General features: G+C 40.6%; 1 protein-coding gene across 2 annotated transcripts in view; it reads right to left on the bottom strand.

The window, feature by feature from the left end:
- The window catches only part of svild (supervillin d), a 72,580-nt gene that overhangs the window by 25,607 nt on the left and 24,937 nt on the right, over positions 1-22,036 (bottom strand). For both annotated transcript variants that reach the window (XM_073828174.1, XM_073828173.1), the window contains exons 14-18: positions 21,593-21,729; positions 16,059-16,206; positions 15,323-15,468; positions 15,047-15,222; positions 59-197 (exon numbers count right to left, since the gene is read on the bottom strand). In XM_073828174.1, the coding sequence (XP_073684275.1) occupies positions 59-197; positions 15,047-15,222; positions 15,323-15,468; positions 16,059-16,206; positions 21,593-21,729 (746 nt within the window). The remainder of the gene's footprint in view (positions 1-58; positions 198-15,046; positions 15,223-15,322; positions 15,469-16,058; positions 16,207-21,592; positions 21,730-22,036) is intronic.

Consider the following 22,036-nt stretch of genomic DNA (forward strand, 5'->3'; position numbering starts at 1 on the left):
ATGCAGGTTGTCAGTATCTTTTCAAAGGTTTTTTTTTGAGTGTCTCGATGTCTGTTACCTTCAGCTCCTCCACCACTGGTTCATCCTTGGGAGGTTTTCTCTCTGCCCAGTCTAAAAACTTCTCTTTGAACAAAGCAGTTTCATTGTGTTCTGACAGTCGACCAAACAGGGCCCAGCTTGGCCTGCCCTCTCCTTGTCTGTTCACAAACAGACACAAGTGAGAAAAAAAGGAGTAGGATTCTTATGAGATTTGGTTCCAGTAACAGTTCATAAATGTCTGCATTTCTGAATTGAATGTATTTAGAAAAAAAGACTGAACATGATGAAACAATACAAAGACAAACAGACAATACATCTTTGTTGCATGGTCCTTTCTGGTTGCACACAAAAATGCACATACAAAGAGACCATTGTAGTCATTTACCTTTGTGTTCTCCAACTTGAAATGAGAACTATTACAGTTTTTTACAGACGCTAGGACACATTTCTCAATACTTAGGTCACTTTTGCGAAACTCTTCACACAGTGAGCACAACAGAAGTCTATGTGGGCTAAACTGAAGATCAATTATCATTGTTTTGGCACAAAATGCATTCAATAACTACATCTCTCAAATTTCATGTATTCTTTTCTCACTCAGACACAATAGCTGCCAAAAATCTGTGTACGTACAGGACATTTTGCACGTGCTTACATACTGTTTTCAAAACTGTTAAACTCATGTTCAAAACAATAACATAATGCAAAACTGAATAAGACAGCAAAGTTCAACAGCAATATTTTATTGAAACATATTTCAAATCTAAAAATGTGAGTAGATTAGCATTACTATTGTATCTGTATCAGTGGATGGTGTGTATACAAATTCTTGTATTTTGGAATTACTTAGTGCAAAAAAATAAAAATAAATAAACGACATAAAATATTAACGAATTCTGCATCATGTCTGATTAATTCCAGTAACATATATTGCAGTTATAAACAATATATATTGCAATTATTAACAGAGATGTGTCCTTGTTTTACACAAGAAAACACTGTGTAATGCTACATGTTGTTAGTGTTTTTTAGGTCATTGTTTTGTGGGTGACAAAGTGGGTCCTGTGGGTGTCGCTGTTTCGCTGTTTCCCTGCTTCCTGTTTGCCTCGCTGCAGAGTGGTCTGTTTGTTTGTAACGTTAGCTCTCTGCAGCTTCGTTTTTCTACTGGATTTTCTACTGGATTCTCTATCTTATTGTTAATTCTGCCGTTTTAAACTGATAGATATAGCTTAATATAATTTCTGGTCTTATCCATCAAACTAATCTGACTAATTTGATTGTTCGCCTTACTCTATAATCACGAGTGCAGCACGTTAGCATTCCATAGCAGGTTAATTTGCCGCTCGCACTCCATTCACGCTTTTAACTCTTGTTTACTATTTTTAGCATTGCGCTGGCCGGTTAACTTGCCATCTGCGTTCCATTCACGTTTTTATTTATTTTTTCTCGTGTTTAATATCGTTAGTACTCTTTTAGCCGGTTTCGTTCCGTTTTTTCTCCCCCTGATCTGTTCTTCAGGAACTCTAACAACATTGGTAAGTTGAAATCATTCTACAATCACGGTGAGTAATGGCTTCTTCTCCTACAATTGTAGTCTGCACTGCTTGCCACATGTATAGCTTATCTATCTCTGTCAGCAGTGAGCCTTATACATGTGATAAATGCAGGAATATAGTCAGGCTGACAGAGAAGATTTCAGAACTAGAGTCACGCATCCAAACTTTAATGGAGGATAGTAAGAATGTGAGGGCCTTAGATACGGTTTTGGATGTGACTAGCTCAGAAAGCCCTGTACATTGTTCGGTTCCGGTAACAACGCCCATGCAGCAGGGCAATTGGGTGACTGTGAGGCGGCATAGTCGCGGGTCAAAACACCGCTCTTCCGTTCCGATCAGAACATCAAACAGGTTCTCCCCACTCAGTGAAGCACCCACTGAGAAACCTGATGAAAGTGCTCTAGTAATTGGCGATTCTATTGTACGGAACGTGAAAATAGAGACACCAGCCAACATAGTCCAATGTTTACCGGGAGCCAGAGCGCCTGACATCTTGGCAAATTTAAAAGTGCTGGCTAATGCTAAACGTAAATTCAGTAAGATTGTTATTCACGTCGGCGCTAATGATGTTCGACTTCGCCAGTCGGAGATCACTAAAAATAATGTTAAAGAGGTGTGTGATCTTGCAAGTACGATGTCAGACACTGTAATATGCTCTGGTCCCCTCCCGGCTTACCGTGGTGACGAGATTCACAGTAGACTGTGGTCACTCCATGGCTGGATGTCAAAGTGGTGCCCGCGAAATAACATAGGTTTCATAGACAATTGGACAAGCTTTTGGGGCAGACCTGACCTGTTGAAAAGAGATGGTCTTCATCCCTCCGGATGTGGAGCATCTCTTCTATCTAGAAATATGGCACATAGTCTTAGAGTTTGCACTTGACTAACTGGGGCCCAGGTCAGGAAGCAGACAGACTGGCTAAACCGACCGTCTGCTAGCCGCCTCACGTCACAGAAATCAGTTAATTCTCAGCACATAGAGACCCTTTCACCTAGATATCACTCTATAGAGACTGTGTCTGTTCCCCGAGCTAGAAAATACAAAAAACGCCTGAATCAAATCAAGACCAACAATTTAATTGATGTTCAACAAATAAAAAATATATATAATACAGAGAAACAATTGATAAAGCTTGGCTTATTGAATATCAGGTCCCTTTCTACGAAAGCACTTTTTGTAAATGATATGATCACTGATCATAACCTAGATGTGCTCTGTTTGACAGAAACCTGGCTAAAACCAGACGATTACATTATTTTAAACGAGTCCACCCCCCAAGATTACTGTTATAAACATGAACCGCGTCTAAAAGGTAAAGGAGGAGGTGTTTCTACTATTTATAGCAATATTCTCAATGTCTCTCAGAGAAAGGGCTTCAAATATAACTCGTTTGAAGTTATGGTGCTTCATATAGCATTATCCAGAGAAACAAGTACTAATGATAAATCCCCTGTGACGTTTGTGTTAGCTACTGTATACAGGCCACCAGGGCACCATACAGACTTTATTAAAGAATTTGCTGATTTTCTATCCGAATTAGTGCTGGCCGCAGATAAAGTCTTAATAGTGGGTGATTTTAACATCCATGTTGATAATGAAAAAGATGCATTAGGAACAGCATTTATAGATATTTTGAACTCGATTGGGGTTAGACAACACGTGTCAGGTCCTACTCATTGCCGAAATCATACTCTAGATTTAATACTGTCACATGGAATTGATGTTAATGGCGTTGAAATTCTGCAGCAAAGCGATGATATCTCAGATCATTATCTAGTCTCTTGTATAATCCAGATAGCTAAAACTGTTAATTCAATTCCTTGCTACAAATACGGTAGAACCATCACTTCTACTACAAAAGACAGCTTTGTAAGTAATCTTCCTGACTTATCTGAATTCCTCAGCATATCCAATAGCTCAGAAAAACTTGATGATGTAATAGAAACTATGGACTCTCTCTTTTCTAGCACTTTAGATACAGTTGCTCCAGTGCGCCTAAAAAAGATTAAGAAAAACAGTCTAACACCGTGGTATAACGATCATACCCGCGCCCTAAAGAGAAAAGCACGAAAAATGGAACGCAGCTGGAGGAAAACAAAACTAGAGGTTTTTCGTATTGCTTGGCGTGAATGTAATTTATCTTATAGGAAAGCATTAAAAACTGCCAGATCGGATTACTTTTCATCTCTCTTAGAAGAAAACAAACATAACCCTAGGTATTTGTTCAATACTGTGGTTAAATTAACTAAAAATATAGCAGCAACAGGTTTAGACATTTCCCAAAAGCACAGCAGTAATGACTTTATGACGTACTTTACCTCCAAGATAGACACTATTAGAGATAAAATTGTAACCATACAGCCGCCCGCTACAGTATCGCATCAGATAGTGCGTTGTAGATCTCCTGAGGAACAATTCCATTCATTCTCTATTATAGGAGAGGAGGAATTGTATAAACTTGTTAAATCATCTAAACCCACAACATGTATGTTAGACCCTATTCCATCTAAGCTACTAAAGGAGGTACTTCCAGAAGTCATAGATCCTCTTCTGAATATTATTAATTCGTCACTATCATTAGGATATGTCCCCAAAACCTTCAAAATAGCTGTTATTAAGCCACTCATTAAAAAACCACAACTTGACCCCTATGAATTAATTAACTACAGACCAATTTCGAATCTCCCTTTTCTGTCAAAGGTACTAGAAAAGGTAGTATCCTCACAATTATGCTCCTTCTTAGAGAAAAATGGTATCTGCGAGGATTTCCAGTCAGGTTTTAGGCCATATCATAGCACTGAGACTGCTCTAATTAGAGTTACAAACGACCTGCTCTTGTCAAGCGATCGTGGTTGCATCTCTCTATTAGTGCTACTGGATCTTAGTGCCGCATTTGATACTATTGACCACAACATTCTTTTAAATAGACTTGAAAATTATGTAGGCATTAGTGGTAGTGCACTGGCATGGTTCAAATCGTACTTATCTGACCGTCATCAGTTTGTGGCAATAAATGAAGAGGTATCATTTAGATCGCAAGTGCAGTATGGAGTACCTCAAGGCTCAGTACTAGGGCCATTACTTTTTACGCTTTACATGTTACCCTTGGGAGATATCATCAGGAAACATGGTGTTAGCTTTCATTGTTACGCTGATGATACTCAGCTCTATATTTCTTCGCAGCCCGGCAAAACATATCCATTCAAAAAACTAACAGAATGCATAGCTGATATTAAAAACTGGATGGCGAATAACTTCTTACTGTTAAATTCTGAAAAAACAGAGGTATTAATTATTGGACCTAAAACCTCCACAAGTAATGACCTAAAACACAGTCTAATACTAGATGGCTGCTCTGTAAATTCGTCGTCATCAGTTAGGAACCTAGGCGTCCTATTCGATAGCAATCTCTCCTTTGAAAGCCACATTTCTAGCATCTGCAAAACCGCATTTTTCCATCTTAAAAATATATCGAAATTACGACCTATGCTATCAATGTCAAATGCTGAAACATTAATTCATGCGTTCATGACCTCAAGGATAGATTATTGTAATGCTTTATTGGGTGGTTGTTCTGCACGCTTAATAAACAAACTCCAGCTGGTCCAAAATGCAGCAGCTAGAGTTCTTACTAGAACCAGAAAGTATGACCATATTAGCCCGGTTCTGTCAGCACTGCATTGGCTCCCTATTAAACATCGTATAGATTTTAAAATCTTGCTAATTACTTATAAAGCCCTCAATGGTTTAGCTCCTCAGTACTTGAACGAGCTCCTATCGTATTATAGTCCTTCACGTCCGCTGCGTTCTCAAAATTCTGGCAATCTGATAATACCTAGAATATCAAAATCAACTGCCGGCGGCAGATCATTTTCTTATCTAGCGCCTAAACTCTGGAACAATCTACCTAACACTGTTCGGGAGGCAGACACACTCTGTCAGTTTAAATCTAGATTAAAGACACATCTCTTTAACCTGGCTTACACATAAAATCATTAACACATTCCTATAATTCAAATCCGTTAAAGGATTGTTAGGCTGCATTAATTAGGTCAACCGGAACCGAAAACACCTCCCATAACACCTGATGCACTCGTTGCATCGTAAAAAGAATGGCATCTACGCTAATATTAGTCTGTTTCATTCTTATTCCGAGGTCACCGTAGCCTCCAGACCCAGCCTGTATCCAGATCAGATGGTCACTGCAGTCCCCCGGATCCAGTCCGTACCCAGCTTAGATCATGGATCACCACCTGGAGATGACTTCAATAGCCGTGGATGTCAACCAGATGAGCTCCAAGGCGGATCATCAATAAAGACCTCGCCAACCTTGACGGCCATCGGCGCTACACCACAGGATCCTGATGAGTTCTCTACAATCAGACATTGGTACAAACTGTTGTTTGGTCTGGCCAGAGGAGAACTGGTCCCCCGACTGAGCCTGGTTTCTCCCAAGGTTTTTTTCTCCATTTCTGTCACCTGTGGAGTTTTGGTTCCTTGCCGCTGTCGCCTCTGGCTTGCTTAGTTGGGGACACTTTCCAGCGATATCGTATACTATTTGAACTGAACTGACGATGATATCACTGAATTCATTGATGAACTGCCTTTAACTGAAAATTGATTGTTACAATAATGCGTTACTTACACACTATTGTGCTGTTTAAATACTGTGCAGTTGCTTTGACACAATCTGTATTGTAAAAGGCGCTATATAAATAAAGGTGACTTGACTTGACTTGTTTGTCGACTGTCAACCTTTGCTAGTGTTCTGGAAGAATGAGTTTATTTGAGACCTGAATAAAGTGTTTTGGTAGTTGTAGTGCATTTTGAATATGAAATGAACTGCTTTGCCAAGCTGAAAGTCGGTTAGGAGAATTGTGTGAAGAGTTTTGCAAAAGTGACCCTAAGTATTGAGAAATGTGTCCTAGCGTCTGTAAAAAAACTGTAATTACAGACTTTACGTTCACACTCCGTGTGTATTTGAAGAAACAGAAAAAAAAAAAGTGATTATTAAGTATGAGTGCAACAGGAACTGTCTGTCCAGCAAGTAAGGTGATTTCCAAAACAAAACACTTTAATTCTCCACTAATAAGCTATAAAAAAAATGTAACCACTTGGGGGCAGAATTGTGGTGGCATATACAGGTCCTTCTCAAAAAATTAGCATATTGTGATAAAGTTAATTATTTTCTGTAATGTACTGATAAACATTAGACTTTCATATATTTTAGATTAATTACACACAACTGAAGTAGTTCAAGCCTTTTATTGTTTTAATAATGATGATTTTGGCATACATCTCATGAAAACCCAAAATTCCTATCTCAAAAAATTAGCATATCATGAAAAGGTTCTCTAAACGAGCTATTAACCTAATCATCTGAATCAACTAATTAACTCTAAACACCTGCAAAAGATTCCTGAGGCTTTTAAAAACTCCCAGCCTGGTTCATTACTCAAAACCGCAATCATGGGTAAGACTGCCGACCTGACTGCTGTCCAGAAGGCCATCATTGACACCCTCAAGCAAGAGGGTAAGACACAGAAAGAAATTTCTGAACGAATAGGCTGTTCCCAGAGTGCTGTATCAAGGCACCTCAGTGGGAAGTCTGTGGGAAGGAAAAAGTGTGGCAGAAAACGCTGCACAACGAGAACCAGCAGTGGACTGAGTCTGGAGTAGAAACATCCAGAGCCACCCTGTACAGGCGTGTGCAGGAAATGGGCTACAGGTGCCGCATTCCCCAGGTCAAGCCACTTTTGAACCAGAAACAGCGGCAGAAGCGCCTGACCTGGGCTACAGAGAAGCAGCACTGGACTGTTGCTCAGTGGTCCAAAGTACTTTTTTCGGATGAAAGCGAATTTTGCATGTCATTCGGAAATCAAGGTGCCAGAGTCTGGAGGAAGACTGGGGAGAGGGAAATGCCAAAATGCCTGAAGTCCAGTGTCAAGTACCCACAGTCAGTGGTGGTCTGGGGTGCCATGTCAGCTGCTGGTGTTGGTCCACTGTGTTTTATCAAGGGCAGGGTCAATGCAGCTAGCTATCAGGAGATTTTGGAGCTCTTCATGCTTCCATCTGCTGAAAAGCTTTATGGGGATGAAGATTTCATTTTTCAGCACGACCTGGCACCTGCTCACAGTGCCAAAACCACTGGTAAATGGTTTACTGACCATGGTATTACTGTGCTCAATTGGCCTGCCAACTCTCCTGACCTGAACCCCATAGAGAATCTGTGGGATATTGTGAAGAGAAAGTTGAGAGACGCAAGACCCAACACTCTGGATGAGCTTAAGGCCGCTATCGAAGCATCCTGGGCCTCCATAACACCTCAGCAGTGCCACAGGCTGATTGCCTCCATGCCACGCCACATTGAAGCAGTCATTTCTGCAAAAGGATTCCCGACCAAGTATTGAGTGCATAACTGAACATAATTATTTGAAGGTTGACTTTTTTGTATTAAAAACACTTTTCTTTTATTGGTCGGATGAAATATGCTAATTTTTTGAGATAGGAATTTTGGGTTTTCATGAGCTGTATGCCAAAATCATCAATATTAAAACAATAAAAGGCTTGAACTACTTCAGTTGTGTGTAATGAATCTAAAATATATGAAAGTCTAATGTTTATCAGTACATTACAGAAAATAATTGTCACAGGGAGGGTCAGAGACGTGCGGATCCATTTGCAGCATTTATTGAGAATAGTAAACAGGCAGGAATAATCACCAGAAAACAGGAACAACGTAGGAAATCCAGGAAACAGTTCGATACACAGGCAATGGTCGCAATGGCAGGTAGCAGGAATCGTCAACGGGGTACACAGTCCAGAGTCATACACAGGGAAACCAACACAAGGGAAAACGCTCGGAATTACGACCATAGGGAACGGTAAGACTTCGCAGAGTGGCTGTGTGTGTGAGAAGCTTAAATGCAGTAGGTGTGATGAGGTGCAGCTGTGAGCGGTAATCAGTAAAGTGAGAGCAGGTGAATGCAGTGATTAGTGCAGTGGCTTGTGGGGAATGAAGTCCATGAAGTGTGGTGCAAGAGTTCATGATGACAGGATAGACCAGATACGTGACAATAATGAACTTTATCACAATATGCAAATTTTTTGAGAAGGACCTGTACAGTATCAGTCTGTTTTTGAGGAAGTTACACCTGTTCAGTCTTTTCTGAGAGCTTAATAAACTGCTCTCTCAAAGCTCAAGACATCACCTACAAAATCATAATCTGCTAAAATGGGTCCTACAAGATTATTTTTATCACTAGTAGTGGGGCTGCTTAAGTCCATTTTTGAGCCGAATCGTTCACTTCATGGTACAAGCACCAAATTTGGTACAAATGATGTCCAGGACATACCTTCTAATAAAAGTACGTTGCCCAGCTGAAAATCCAAGAGGGCCGCCAGTTTTCAAGATGGCCGCCTCGTCAAACGCCAAAAAAAGGTTTTCGAGGTAGAACTTGAATTAACAGAAGAATGTTAATGATCCAAGCATCAAAATGAATGTATTATGACTGGAATAACTCGATGGTGTCAATTGAATTCCAATATGGCCACCAATTTTCAAGATAATGGCTATTAAATGACTAAAAAGTAGCGTTTTCGCGTTTTTTCTTCAGTTTTCTGCAATGATCTTAAGTGAAAATCTGCAGAATTCTGAGGGATGTGTTTTTTGTGTGAATCATTTGTGAAAATGTGTCCAAACTTTTGACTGTCACTCACCACACACACACACACACACACACACACGCACACACATACAGCAACACAAGCGTTCTTTACTGAAATAAAAGTACTAATTTAGCAATATAAATGATAATTCATTAAAATTCTGTGGTCAACATTTATTGGTTAGTAATTTTTTATAAGAGAGATGTCAAAGCACAACCAGGGCACACTGGTGACATCACTGCTGTGAGACTCAGCATGGGGTTCAGTGTCAGCTTGTAGTGTACTAACCGTAGGTGTAGTTTACTAACTGTTGTAGTGGTGTACTCACTGTAGTTGTAGTATACTTTAGTGTCCCAAATGCTATCTAATAAGCCCCTGTATAGACTCAACTAGAAGTTTAGTTAGTTGTAGTATTGTAGTTAGATAGCCGCACCTGAATTGACAGGATGTGCCAGCGCGGGATAGCCGAGCCAAGGGTAACGGGGCTTTAGTTACCTGGATGGTGTACAGATCGCACGGGATTTATGGCACTGGATGAACGATCGGGCTAGGTGTAGGGCACCAGATACTTGAACCTAGTTGCATCCCATATTCCAATGTGCTATGATATTTTGTATGTTTGGGTGGTAAAAGGATAATCCCTCGACCTTCAACTGTATAAGATGTCTGCCGATAATCCATTGAGTTGTGCTACTAAAACTGACTGGAGCAAGTGTTGCCTCTGTCAGACAGATACAAAAGCAGCGTTGAAGTCTCCCCCTACCCGTTATGAGTGTAGTTCTGACGGCTATTCCATGATAGCCAAAAACATACCTCTATTTCAGGCAATCAACCTGTTGCCCATCAGGTTAGACACATCCAGATTGGATGATGGAGGTGGCATTGAGGATACATTGAGGCGAAACGGTGCAATGTATCACCAAAATTGTCGCAAAATGTTTAGCAACTACAAACTCAAGCGTGCCACTAAAAGAGCAGCTGAAACTCAAAATGATCCTGGTGAAGGACATCAAAAAATTCGAAGGGCTAGCACTGAAGTACAGCAGTGTTTCTTATGCGAAAAGATGGAACCAACATCAGAGATGCGACAAGCCATGACCATGCAGCTGAATGAGAGGCTCAATGAATGTGCTCGTAACCTTAATGACGGAAAGCTTCTGGCATTATTGAGTGGCGGAGATGTGGTGGCCCTAGAACTTAAATACCACTGGTCTTGCTTAACGGACCTGTATCACAGAGAGAGGGCACACATTAAAGCGGAAAAACAAGAAAAAATCCAGTCGTCTCAAGAAAAGGAAGCCTTTCATTTGGTGTTCTCTGAACTTCTGACCTATGTCATTGAGGCAAAAAAAACAAACAGTGATGGGCCTTCTGTGTTCCGACTTGCTGAATTGGTTAATCTTTACAGGGAGAGACTTAAGCAGTTTGGGACAGACCTACCTGATGTGAATGCGACCCGACTGAAAGAAAGGCTTTTGGCAGAGATACCTGGACTTGTAGCCTACAAGAAAGGGCGAGATATACTTCTGGCATTTGAAAAAGATGTTGGTCCAGTCTTGTCAGAAGCGTCATCCGATGCTGATGCCATTATTCTCGCCAAAGCTGCCCAGATATTGCGCAGGCACATGGTGAATCACAAGTCTAAGTTTGAGGGCAATCTCTATGAGAGTTCAGTGCACGATTCCTTTCCTCCAGCTCTACTTCAGTTTGTCTGTATGATTGAACATGGGGCAGATATAAAATCTCAGCTGAAATTTGGAGCGACTACAAATGATCTGGCAATGGCTCAGCTCCTTCAATACAACTGCTTTGCCAAGTGCAAAGAAGGTGCTGCCACACAAAGGCATTCCAGAGACAGGGAAACCCCATTTCCGGTCTATATAGGGATGTCTATTTATGCTAAGACCAGAAAGAGACACCTTGTGGAAATGCTGCATGACCATGGTCTTAGTATTCCATATAATCGAGTACTTGACATATCAGCTCAGTTGGGAGATGCAGTTGTAAACAGATACATTGAAGAAGGTCTGGTTTGTCCCCCCAAACTAAGAAAAGGCCTCTTCTGCACAAGTGCAATGGATAACATCGATCACAATCCTTCATCTACAACTGCGACTTCATCATTTCATGGAACCAGCATCTCCATCTTCCAACATACATCATCAGAAAATCAAGGCGAAGTTCGAGAACCAATTCTTATTAAGAACAGCAGTGTAAAGAAAGTCCCGGAACTTCCTGATTCCTATACAAATGTCCACCCTGCTTTCTTCACAAAAAAGAAGCCATCTCCTCCAAAGGGCAATGTCACATATGCATCTCTGCCAACTCTCCTCCTGACAAATGAATATGAATGGCTGCAGAAGGTTAGCCTAACACAAGATGTAGATGATGAGGTTAACATCACTTGGTCAGCTCACCATGCAGAGAAGAAGCGAGGTCTTGCATTTGATGTGAGCATTACCTCACTCTTCCCCCTTCTTCGCGATGAGGCCCATTCTATTGCCACAGTGAGGCATACCATGAACAAAGTCAGGGATGCTATTGCACACCTCAACCCTGGTCAGGTCCCTTTGATAACTGCAGACCAGCCTATTTATTCTATTGCCAAACAAGTCCAGTGGCACTGGCCTGACCTGTATGGTGAGGACAAATTTGTTGTAATGTTTGGCGGTCTCCACATAGAGATGGCTGCATTCAGATCACTTGGGACCCTGCTTCAGAGTAGTGGGTGGACAGGTGCTCTTGTGGAGGCTGTGGTGGCCTCTTCAGGAACAGCTGACTCCTTTCTTTCTGCCTCAAGTATCACAAGAACACGCCACATGCACCAAGTTACAGCATGCTGTCTGTACATGCTCCGAAAGGAAGCATATGAGTACCATTGTGCAGAACAGAATGATGGAGCGCTGAATTTCAATGACTGGTGTGAGAAGTGCAGGAAGGAGAGTCCTCAGTTTCAATTCTGGGAGCTTGTGTTGTCAATGGAATTGGTGATTTTCTCGCTGGTCAGGTCTTTCAGAGAGGCTAACTTCAACTTGTATTGTCAAGCACTGTCTGCTCTAATCCCCTTCTTCTTTGCAAACAACAATGTGAACTATGCTCGATGGCTCCCCATTCACCTCAGAGACATGGTTTCTTTGGAGCAAACTCACCCTCAGATTTTCAATGAATTTCAGCTGGGAAAGTTTGTGGTCCACAAGACTCACAGGGAGTTCTCAGGCATAGCCATTGACCAAGCTCACGAGCAGGCTAATGCAGTTGTTAAAGGTGATGGTGGTGCCATTGGAGTTACTGAGGATCCATCTGCACTGAGGCGTCTGATGGTGTCTGGACCAGAAGTTAGCCAGTTAGTCAACCAGTATGAGTTAGCATCTGAGGTCAATGAAGCAACTGAAGATATCAGGCATCATGAGCAGACTCGTCAGTCTCAGAAGTCCTTCACTGACAAGGTCCAGAGGTTGTTTGCTGTGATGAAGGATCTGGGTAATCCTTTTCAGGAAGAGTCCAAAGATCTGCTCACATTGGACACAAAAAACATTGCACATCCCAGTGCTGCTGAGCTTGTAAGAACTCACTTGGAGAAAGGTCAAGTTGCCTTCAGAGACTTTTTCAATGGTCTGGGTGATGAGACTTCCTTCTATAGGCCGATTAAAAAGAACAAAGTTGACTTCTTTCGCCAAGAAGCAGCTTCAGCTTGCAGTGACATGAAGAAGCAGGTACTCAAAGATGACTTTCGCCTGTTCTCACAGCTCTTTATATCCTGCCAATCACGAGAGTGTGACCTGCTTGAGTTCTTTAAGCATGAGAATCAGTCTTTCCGTGCAGCACTGAGCGACACAGGGAAACTCTACTACGGCCAGAAGTCTCAGCTTGCAAACATTTTGGAAGCTACCATTTCTCCTCCTGACAAACAACCAGAATGTGGTGCTATTATCATTGATGGTTCCTCTCTTGTGTATTCATTGTCTCCAAAGACATCAAAGACCTTTGAGGAATATGCTGTCCAAGATGTAGTTCCAAAGATCCAGGCATACTCATCAAAGTATGAGCGAACAGACATAATTTTTGATGTCTACTGGACTTCAAGCCTGAAGGCTGAAACAAGGTAAAACAGAGGTAAGGGAGGTCGACGTAGAGTGACCGACAAAACCAAACTACCTCCCAACTGGAAAAGCTTCTTGCGAGACAATGAAAACAAGACTGAACTCTTTGGGTTCCTAGCAGAGAAGATAGTGACCTTGTGTCCTGACAATGTCGTAGTTGTGACCAAAGGAGAGCAGGCTCTTTCAAACAAACCCATCAGCCTTGAAGGTTTAAGTCCTTGCAACCACGAAGAAGCTGACTCCAGAATCTTCACACATGCTCTTCATGCAGCCAAGCAACAGATAAAGTCTGTGTTGATTAAGGCATGCGACACAGATATTCTTGTGGTTGCAGTCAATGTTTTTGCGACTCTTCAGGATGCAGGCTTGGAAAAGATCTGGATAGAATTTGGCCAGGGTCAGTCCATTAGGTGGTTGCCAATTCATGATATGGTGGTGAATCTTGGCCCAGAGAAATCCAGTGGCATGCTGTTCTTCCATGCCTTCACTGGCTGCGATGTTGTGTCAGCTTTCCGTGGTAAAAGCAAGAAAAGTGCATGGCAAGCATGGGAGGTTTGCCCTGAAGTTAGTCCTGTCTTCAAAAAGCTCAGCCAATACCCACCTATCATAGAAGATGCAGACCTCAACATCCTTGAGAAGTTTGTCATCACCATGTATGACAAGCAAAGTACTACATGCAAGGTTGATGAGGCAAGACTGGACTTGTTTGCTCGGAAGCAAAGGTCTTATGATGCCATTCCACCAACAAGCGCATCCCTCGTTCAGCATGTGAAACGGTCTGCTTTCCAAGCTGCCTGCATATGGGGCCAAGCAACAGTGTGCAAAATGCAAACTGAAAGTCCTGCCAACTGGGGCTGGCAAAAAGATGGTCAGATCTGGCAAGTTCTCTGGACAACCCTTCCACCCATTGCTCAGACTTGTGAGCAGTTGACAAAATGTGGCTGCAAGACTGAATGCCAAGGACGATGCAAATGCTATCGCTTTGGCCTGAAGTGCACACAGTTGTGTGCCTGTGCATGTGAGGGCTAAGAAAATAGAACAACCAAGTTTAAGTTGAATGTTTGAGTTGGATATTTGTATTATTATTTTTTAAGTTATGTTGATTCAAGTTCTGGATCGTAAAACATGCAGCCTATGCTTTGACACCTTTTCTGTGTTTTTATACCGTTATCTAAAAATTAAAAAAAAAAATAAATAAATAGCCTATACAAAAAAAAAAATGGGGGAGACAAAGACAGCCTCTACGTGGCCTCCCCTACAAGTAGCTTACAGGTCCAAAAGCTTTAAGTGAAACTAATGTCTTTGTTTGTGAGTGTTTTTTTCATTTAAATCGCATTGTATCATCATAATATTCAATAATTTTGATTTTCTAAATGCAGAGTTGTATTTCTCATGTGCAAAAACACATATTTCAATGTATAAACCATCAGAATAGGACTATTCAATCAAAATATAGTTCAAACGCTGTTTCAAACCACTTCGAATGGCGGCCATCTTGAAAAATGGTGGCCACTTTGTTTGTTCAAGTGGGCAACGTACTTTTATGAGATAGTAGGTCCAAAAGCACTTGTGTACCAAATTTGGCGCTTGTACCACAAAGTGAACGATTTTTCATTAATGTGCTCCACTATAGAAGAGAACATGAGTTATGACCATGAATAGTTAGTGGAGTGGTCACTCACTTAGGGGTGTCTTTATTAGCTGAGGATGGGTCAAGAGGGTTGACTCTGCAAGTGCTGTAGTCATACGCTCCACTCCAGATCTGTTTGCCCAGCTGCACTGCCACCTTCCTTTCACTCAAAGGAACATCCTTTCCTGTCCAGACGTACACCTCGCTACCGAAGTCAAACACCAATGCCTGCCACATATACTCGGAGTTAAGTTCAGTATAATGGGATCAGGCACAGTTTAGCAAGACACACAAACATGCATAGAACAAAAGGTTAGAAATGTCTCACCTCCTTAGATTTAAGCAGAGAGACACTAGGGATGGATGCGCAGGCCTCCTCATAAGGAACCAGCTTATCGTCCACCAGTCTGTAGACACAGTTTGTCTCCACTACAGCACTCTCATAGAGTTCATCTTCATCCGGCTCCCCTGCACCTGGTAAAACACACAAACAGAAACATTAAAAAAAATAGACAAATATCTACACAAAGGAAGGAGGACACTGGAGCAGATTAAACTGAACTTGATTATGAGACTACAGTCTCCATGTAGTCTCATAATCAACAGTCTCTGCTAGATTCAAGGAAAGGAAAGGAGGTGAAGTGAGGCCAAGTATGGTGACCCATACTAGGAATTTGTGCTCTGCGTTTAACCCATCCAAGTGCACACACACAGTAGTGAACACACACACACACCGTGAACACACACCATTGCTGCGGCGCCCGGGGAGCTGTTGGGGGTACGGTGCCTTGCTCAAGGGACTCACCTCAGTCGTGGTATTGAGGGTGAAGAGAGTGCTGGTTATTCACTCCCCCCACCTACAATCCCTGCCGGACCTTGAGACTCGAACCTGCAACCTTTGGGTTACAAGTCCGACTCTCTAACCAGTAGGCCACGGCTGCCCCTAATGGTCTGCTTATACACAATTACTATTAAATGAGTCTGTGTACGGTGAGTGAAATATTGTCATTTAAACATTGGTGCTCCTTCTGCAGGGCCTTGCAGTTTATGTGCCTGCCTTGTACCTCTATAATCAGTCTTTCCTCCCAGCAGACTCCAGAACTCCTTGGCTGAACGGTTGTCTGTGTTGATTCCCTCCTCCAGAAAAGTGATCTGGGGAGCTTTGCAGCCCAGATCTCTTTTTGTCTGGACAAACTGAGCCATTTCTGAGCCCTGACAAACACACATACAGAATAACGCAGAATGTAAGCAAATTTTTTTACAGTTTTTTTTTTTTTTTTTAAGTAATACAGTGTTGTTAAAGTTATTAATTGATATACCAAGGTAAAGTGTGAGCAGTGTGAAATGTAAAAGAAGGTAGACCAGGATTTTGTTTAGAATTACCCAGAATTAACTACATAAAGTGTAAAAAGTCCTTTAATAAATAAACTGAAGTACTAAAATTACTGAAACTAAAACTGAAATAAAAATAAAGCTAAATAAAATGTATATAAAAAGAGACATAAAAAGACAAAATTACATACAATTATTTAAACAGGCCTGATAGTGGAAAAAATTCCTGAGCCTGAACTTTTTTTCCTTGCCCCCGAGGTGAGTGGGGTGGGGGTACTATGTATGCGACGCACTTTTAACACATAACATGTTGGCCCCTGGGCCCAAATATATAAACAGCCTATGTATAACCCTGATCATCATTATTGTCAAGTGGCTCTTTTTAGATATTTTCATATTTGCATTATGCCCCCAGTATTATTCAAGAAAACACAGCATATTCTTCTCAATATGTTCAGTGCCTAGATTGACATTATTAGCCCATCTTAGTACAATCACTGGAAGTAAATGCTACAGATGCTACAGCCATACCAAGACAGGTCAGTAAGCAATAATAGTACTCCAAAGTACACAGGAATTGATTAACTAAAGAACATAAAAAGGACACACATTAATTTTTTCAAATTTAATTGCAAAATATGCACCATTCAACTGAAAAACCATAATAAATAAATGTACTGTAAAAGACAGTATGGGATTAACAAAAAACATTTCTCCTTCCCTTTATTTCTTCCTTTCTGAACGTAGTTTTTGGTCCAAAACATGCAAATGGTGCAAAATATGCGAGATGCCGTGTGTAAGAAGATAGCTTGCATGCTGCCTGGAGACAGACAGATGCGCCAGGGCGGGTCTATCCTCCGCTTATTTCTTACATAAAGTAACGAGTGGGTGGGCGATAGTAAATGACAGGTCAACAAGGTTCGCAAAATTTCTAAATCTCTGGTAGCCCTTCAGGCAGGTACTCTTCAGATTTTGGTAGCCCAAAAATCATTTTAAAAAGCTCAAATAATTTTTTTTTTTTTTATTTAGAAAATTAGATAGGAGTCTAAATGTCAATCAAAAATATTTTCAATACATAAATATCAACAAATATCAAGGAATGAATTTTATTTCACTATTTACAGTGTATCTGCAGAATTTTTAAATATCAATGTAAGGCAATTTATGAACCTCTTTAAGAGCTGCACAAGTAAAATGAACAGTATGAGTGGGGTTGGACGATATACAGTATTAAGCCATAAAATTAAATGATTTACAGTTCAGATACAGGTTTTTCACAAGAAAAATCTTATACATTGGCATTTCAGCCTTTATCCCATTAAAATGAATAAATCAAGTATATAATGCATTACATTTATTTAAAACAAAAGGTCCTAATTGTTTAGATTTTTAGAAAGCACATTAACTTATTTCACATTTACAACACTAGAATTCCCTTTTTTTTTCCTGCATAAAAAACATTGGTCGAGATTTGCAATAATCTGACCAAAAACAGCTGAAAATTTGGACGTGCATATTAATTCTGTCACGAGGGGGCGCTTTAGGAGCGCTGAAATATTACGGTTTCCCTAGGAACGGCTGAAAGCAAAGCAGCATTAACGCTGTTTTATCAGGCATGAAATGAAAATGCCAACGACATGTTTCTGAGGACAGTCGGTTCCCTTCAGATGCATTCATATAAAGACAACAGTGCCGCGTTTTGACTTTGAAACGTGCAGTGAGCATATTTATTCAATGACATCATTGCCTCTTAAAGTATAATCCAGCTCTATCGCGATTCTCGTCTTTCCGTCGTTGTGCCGAATTCTGACCCCCGCCAGATTACTACCCCCCCTAGTATTGGTAGGTTTAGGGTTAGGCGTGGGGGAGGGGTTAGGATTAGGGGTGGGGTTAGGATTAGGCAATCAGGTAGCGCTTTCAACGACAGGGGGTGATAATTTGGCAGGGGTCGAAAAAAGGAACAACACGTCCCCAACTGTAAGACATCTTAAAATAATTAATCCTCTTCTTTTACTATTTAAAATATTTACAACTTTTTATGGCCTTAAATTTGATACAACTAAACTGAGGAGTTTTAAGGACCTGCAGGAGCCCTCTACTTCAGGATAGCCCGTCGGGCAGCCGGTCAAACATGTTGGTAGCCCGACTGGAAAACACAATAGGTGCGTTCGACTTCATGCAGCGCCGACAGAAATCGGCTGCCGCCTTTCAAAACAATGCATTCTGGTAAGATCATTTGTCCGACTTTGATCGGCGCTGCAGCCGCCTTTCGATCACGTGTTCCATCAAAGTACCGTGAGAGCAAAACGAGAGCAGTCGCAGAGGTCAGGCGCTGCAGCTGCTTAAAATCGGCTGTGAAAGCCTTGATGACGACACACTTTATTCTCATTGGTCAGATTATGTGACGACAAGAACGACGTGTGCTGCGTGTTTTTTCTTAAAAAAGTTCCTGTATGGAATCAATCTTTATATCGCATATCTAATATTCAAACAAAACATTAATGATGAAAATGAAGATTAGGCGATATGGTATATATTCTTATTGTATAAGTGTAAAGTTTGGAAGAAAAAAAAAGGTAAACCAGAGGCCGTTTTTTTTAAAATGGATGCTGTGAGAGGCTTCACTACACTGAATAAACTGCTTGTATTTGAAAAATGTCCTATAGCTAACTACAAAACCAAGATGCAAATAATAAACGTCATATTGCATTACAGTAAAGTAACTCACATACTTGATATGATTAACAAAAAAAAGCAAAACGATTGTATAGAATAAACGATAGGGTAACTTTTTTTTATTTATCTTATGTAGTTTCATTTCTTCTTTTTCTTTATTCCTTTTTTGTGTATGTTTGGAATACAGTTTCATCCTCTATAAGTGTCCGACTTGACTGCCGTCTCTTTACTCCTCCCCCGACTGCAAGCGGCTGCTCTCGCCAGCCGGCGGCAGGCTAGTGTAGTGCATCTCGAACGCACCTAATAGCTCCGGGACGTCGGGCTAGCGATTTTGCGAGCCCTGTATATGCCTTTATCGATATCTTTAATGTCTTCCCATGGCTTCATAAACATAGCCATGACTTACGGTTTGAGTTGCCAGTATGAGACAATTGTATGGGAGCTAAAAACACCTTCGCGCAAGGAGCATTGCCTTAACCTGTATCAATCTATTTGACAAAGACACAAGGCCCGCCCTTTCCCTACTTCTGATTGGCTCATCGGCTAGTATGTATATTGTTTGAGTCGTTGAGCTTTAAAGCTGCTCTCTGACCTGCGTATCTCAGATTTAGAGAAATGACAGATCAATATCCGCGAACTTGATTTTTTTTTCCGCAGCCACAGTACGCCGGAAATCCGAGGAGCGTCTTGCTGCAGCCTGCGGTGGACAGCCAACCCCGCCCACATCCATGTGTGACGTCAGACACCACGCCCACGTCAATGCGTCATCGTGTGACTCCCCTCCCAATCGGTAGCCTTAAAGCGGTGCATTTCAAAATAATTCACGAAATTTATCCATGTAAAGTAGCTCTTTCTAAATTCATGGACATTGATAATACCTGCAGTTTCTGTAACACACATGAGGAAGACTTGTGTCATTTGTTTTATAATTGTGAATTGTCTCTTAGTTTTTGGTCTGATGTTAGCACCTTTCTATTTCTGCAAAGAAATGTTAATTATATGCTTTCTTTAAAAGATGTTATCTGTACTTATTCTCATAAAAGTAAAATGATTGAGTACGTTGTTAACTTTTACATTTTGCAAGGCAAATATTATATTCATAAACAGAAATTTGCTAAATGCATACCAAAATGTAATTTATTTTTATCAGAAATAGAAGTTTTTAAAAAGTCTTTAAAACAAATGAATACATTTGTTGTTACATTTCACGGAGAACTTTTTTTCTGGTTATGCTCCCACAATATAATTTTTGTATATGTAAGGGAAAAGGAAGAAAATTTGAACTATTGTTTAGTTGTTTCTAGGTTTTAATTGAGTTTTTGTTTATTTATTTACTTTTTATTTATAAGTTTATTTATTTTTTCCCCCTCTTATTACATATTGTATTACTGTATACAGATTAAGCTTGTATTTTGTGTATCTGGATTTCTATTTCAATATTTTTGTAATGTCCAATTATTCTTTAATGAAATAATAAAAAAAGAATCCCGATGTTGTACGCATGTGCAAGAATGGCGGAAGTATGTTGTATCGGGGATGTAAACAAAACAGTTTGTATTAAATAATACAAATTAAACCTAGGTCACCTTTCATATGGAACTAATTACATTCGAACAGCCGGTAAAACGCTTGCTTTGGTTGATTAAAGTTAGGAAAATGGTAATTGGTAATAAAACATTTAAACCTTACCCTATTTGTTTGTGTAATGACATAAATTCACGTTTATTATAATCGATTTTGACATAGCTTAGACAAGATCAGATTTAGATGGACAATTAAGTTTTGTTATTGTAAAAGTAACACTTAGCATATTTTCATTTTCATCTAATTCTCTAAAGATATGTCCACAAATGTGAACATTGCTAATCATATTATCACTATTTTAATATGTGTTAATACTATTTAATATGTTGGATGCGTGACGTGTTTGAACATGGGCGTGGCGTCTGGCGTCACACTTGGATGTGGGCGGGGTTGGATGTCCACCGCAGGCTGCAGCGAGCCCTACTTGGGAAATCCGGCGTGGTGCCGGAACGCTATCACCCCTGTTTAAATAAACTAATAGAAGAGAAGAGGAAATACTAAAATAAAGAAGTAGTAACAACTGGTAGTACTGTCACAAATCAAGCCTTTGTGGCTCCCTCTGATCACCACCAGAGGGTACCATCACCAAAGCACTAATCATTTCAGACTCCATTTCCCATAACCCTGTGCCTGGGATTGATTACCTGCACAATTGACCCATATCATCCAGACTATTTAATCAGCTCTCAGACTCTCACTCTTTGCTATTTTTTTTTCCTTTTCATTTTTTTTCCCCCTCTTGCTGTGGCTAACATTTCTAAACAATTTTCCCTGTGTACGATCTTGAACTATTTCACATTGGTTGATTCTCTGTATCTACCTTTGTGACTCTGCCTGTTTGGATTATTCTATACCTGCCCTGTTTACTGCCTCTTCATTGATTACGCTATTGTCTTGCCTTGGATAACCCTGACGCTGTTGATTGAACATTGCCAGTTGTACTCTGAGTATTTATTATTTCAGCTTCACATGGATCCCAACTCAGTTGACTCCTTGTTACAAGTACCTTGGCTTTTTCGATTACATTGGAAAATTCTCCACTCCAGAAGAAGCAGTGTTTGGGAGTGATGAGCAGATAGCAGTCACCACTGTTCAGAGAGCGTGCTGTGGGTTCAACCAGACGCACCTGAACATGCCTGCGCCCTGCATGAATGAATAGACAAGTGTTAAAAGCAGAATATGAGTACACCCCTCATATTTCAGCAACCAGTTCAGTCTGTCTTCTTAAGGGACAATACTATAGAAATTAAACTTGTATATATTTTAGAGTAGTCAATGTGCAGCTTGTATAGCAGTACAGATTTACAGTCCTCTGAAAATAACTCGACATACAACATGCAAGGGTCGATCAACGAAGTTGAGCACTCGCTCTGTGCGTCAGGTGCAGAACCTGACTTCAAAAAACAGATGTACAAAGCTTTAAAGGTTGCAGAAGTAGAAGGTCAGCTTG

This window comes from Garra rufa, chromosome 22, assembly GCF_049309525.1.
Source record: "Garra rufa chromosome 22, GarRuf1.0, whole genome shotgun sequence".
In the NCBI taxonomy this organism is placed as follows: Eukaryota; Metazoa; Chordata; class Actinopteri; order Cypriniformes; family Cyprinidae; genus Garra; species Garra rufa.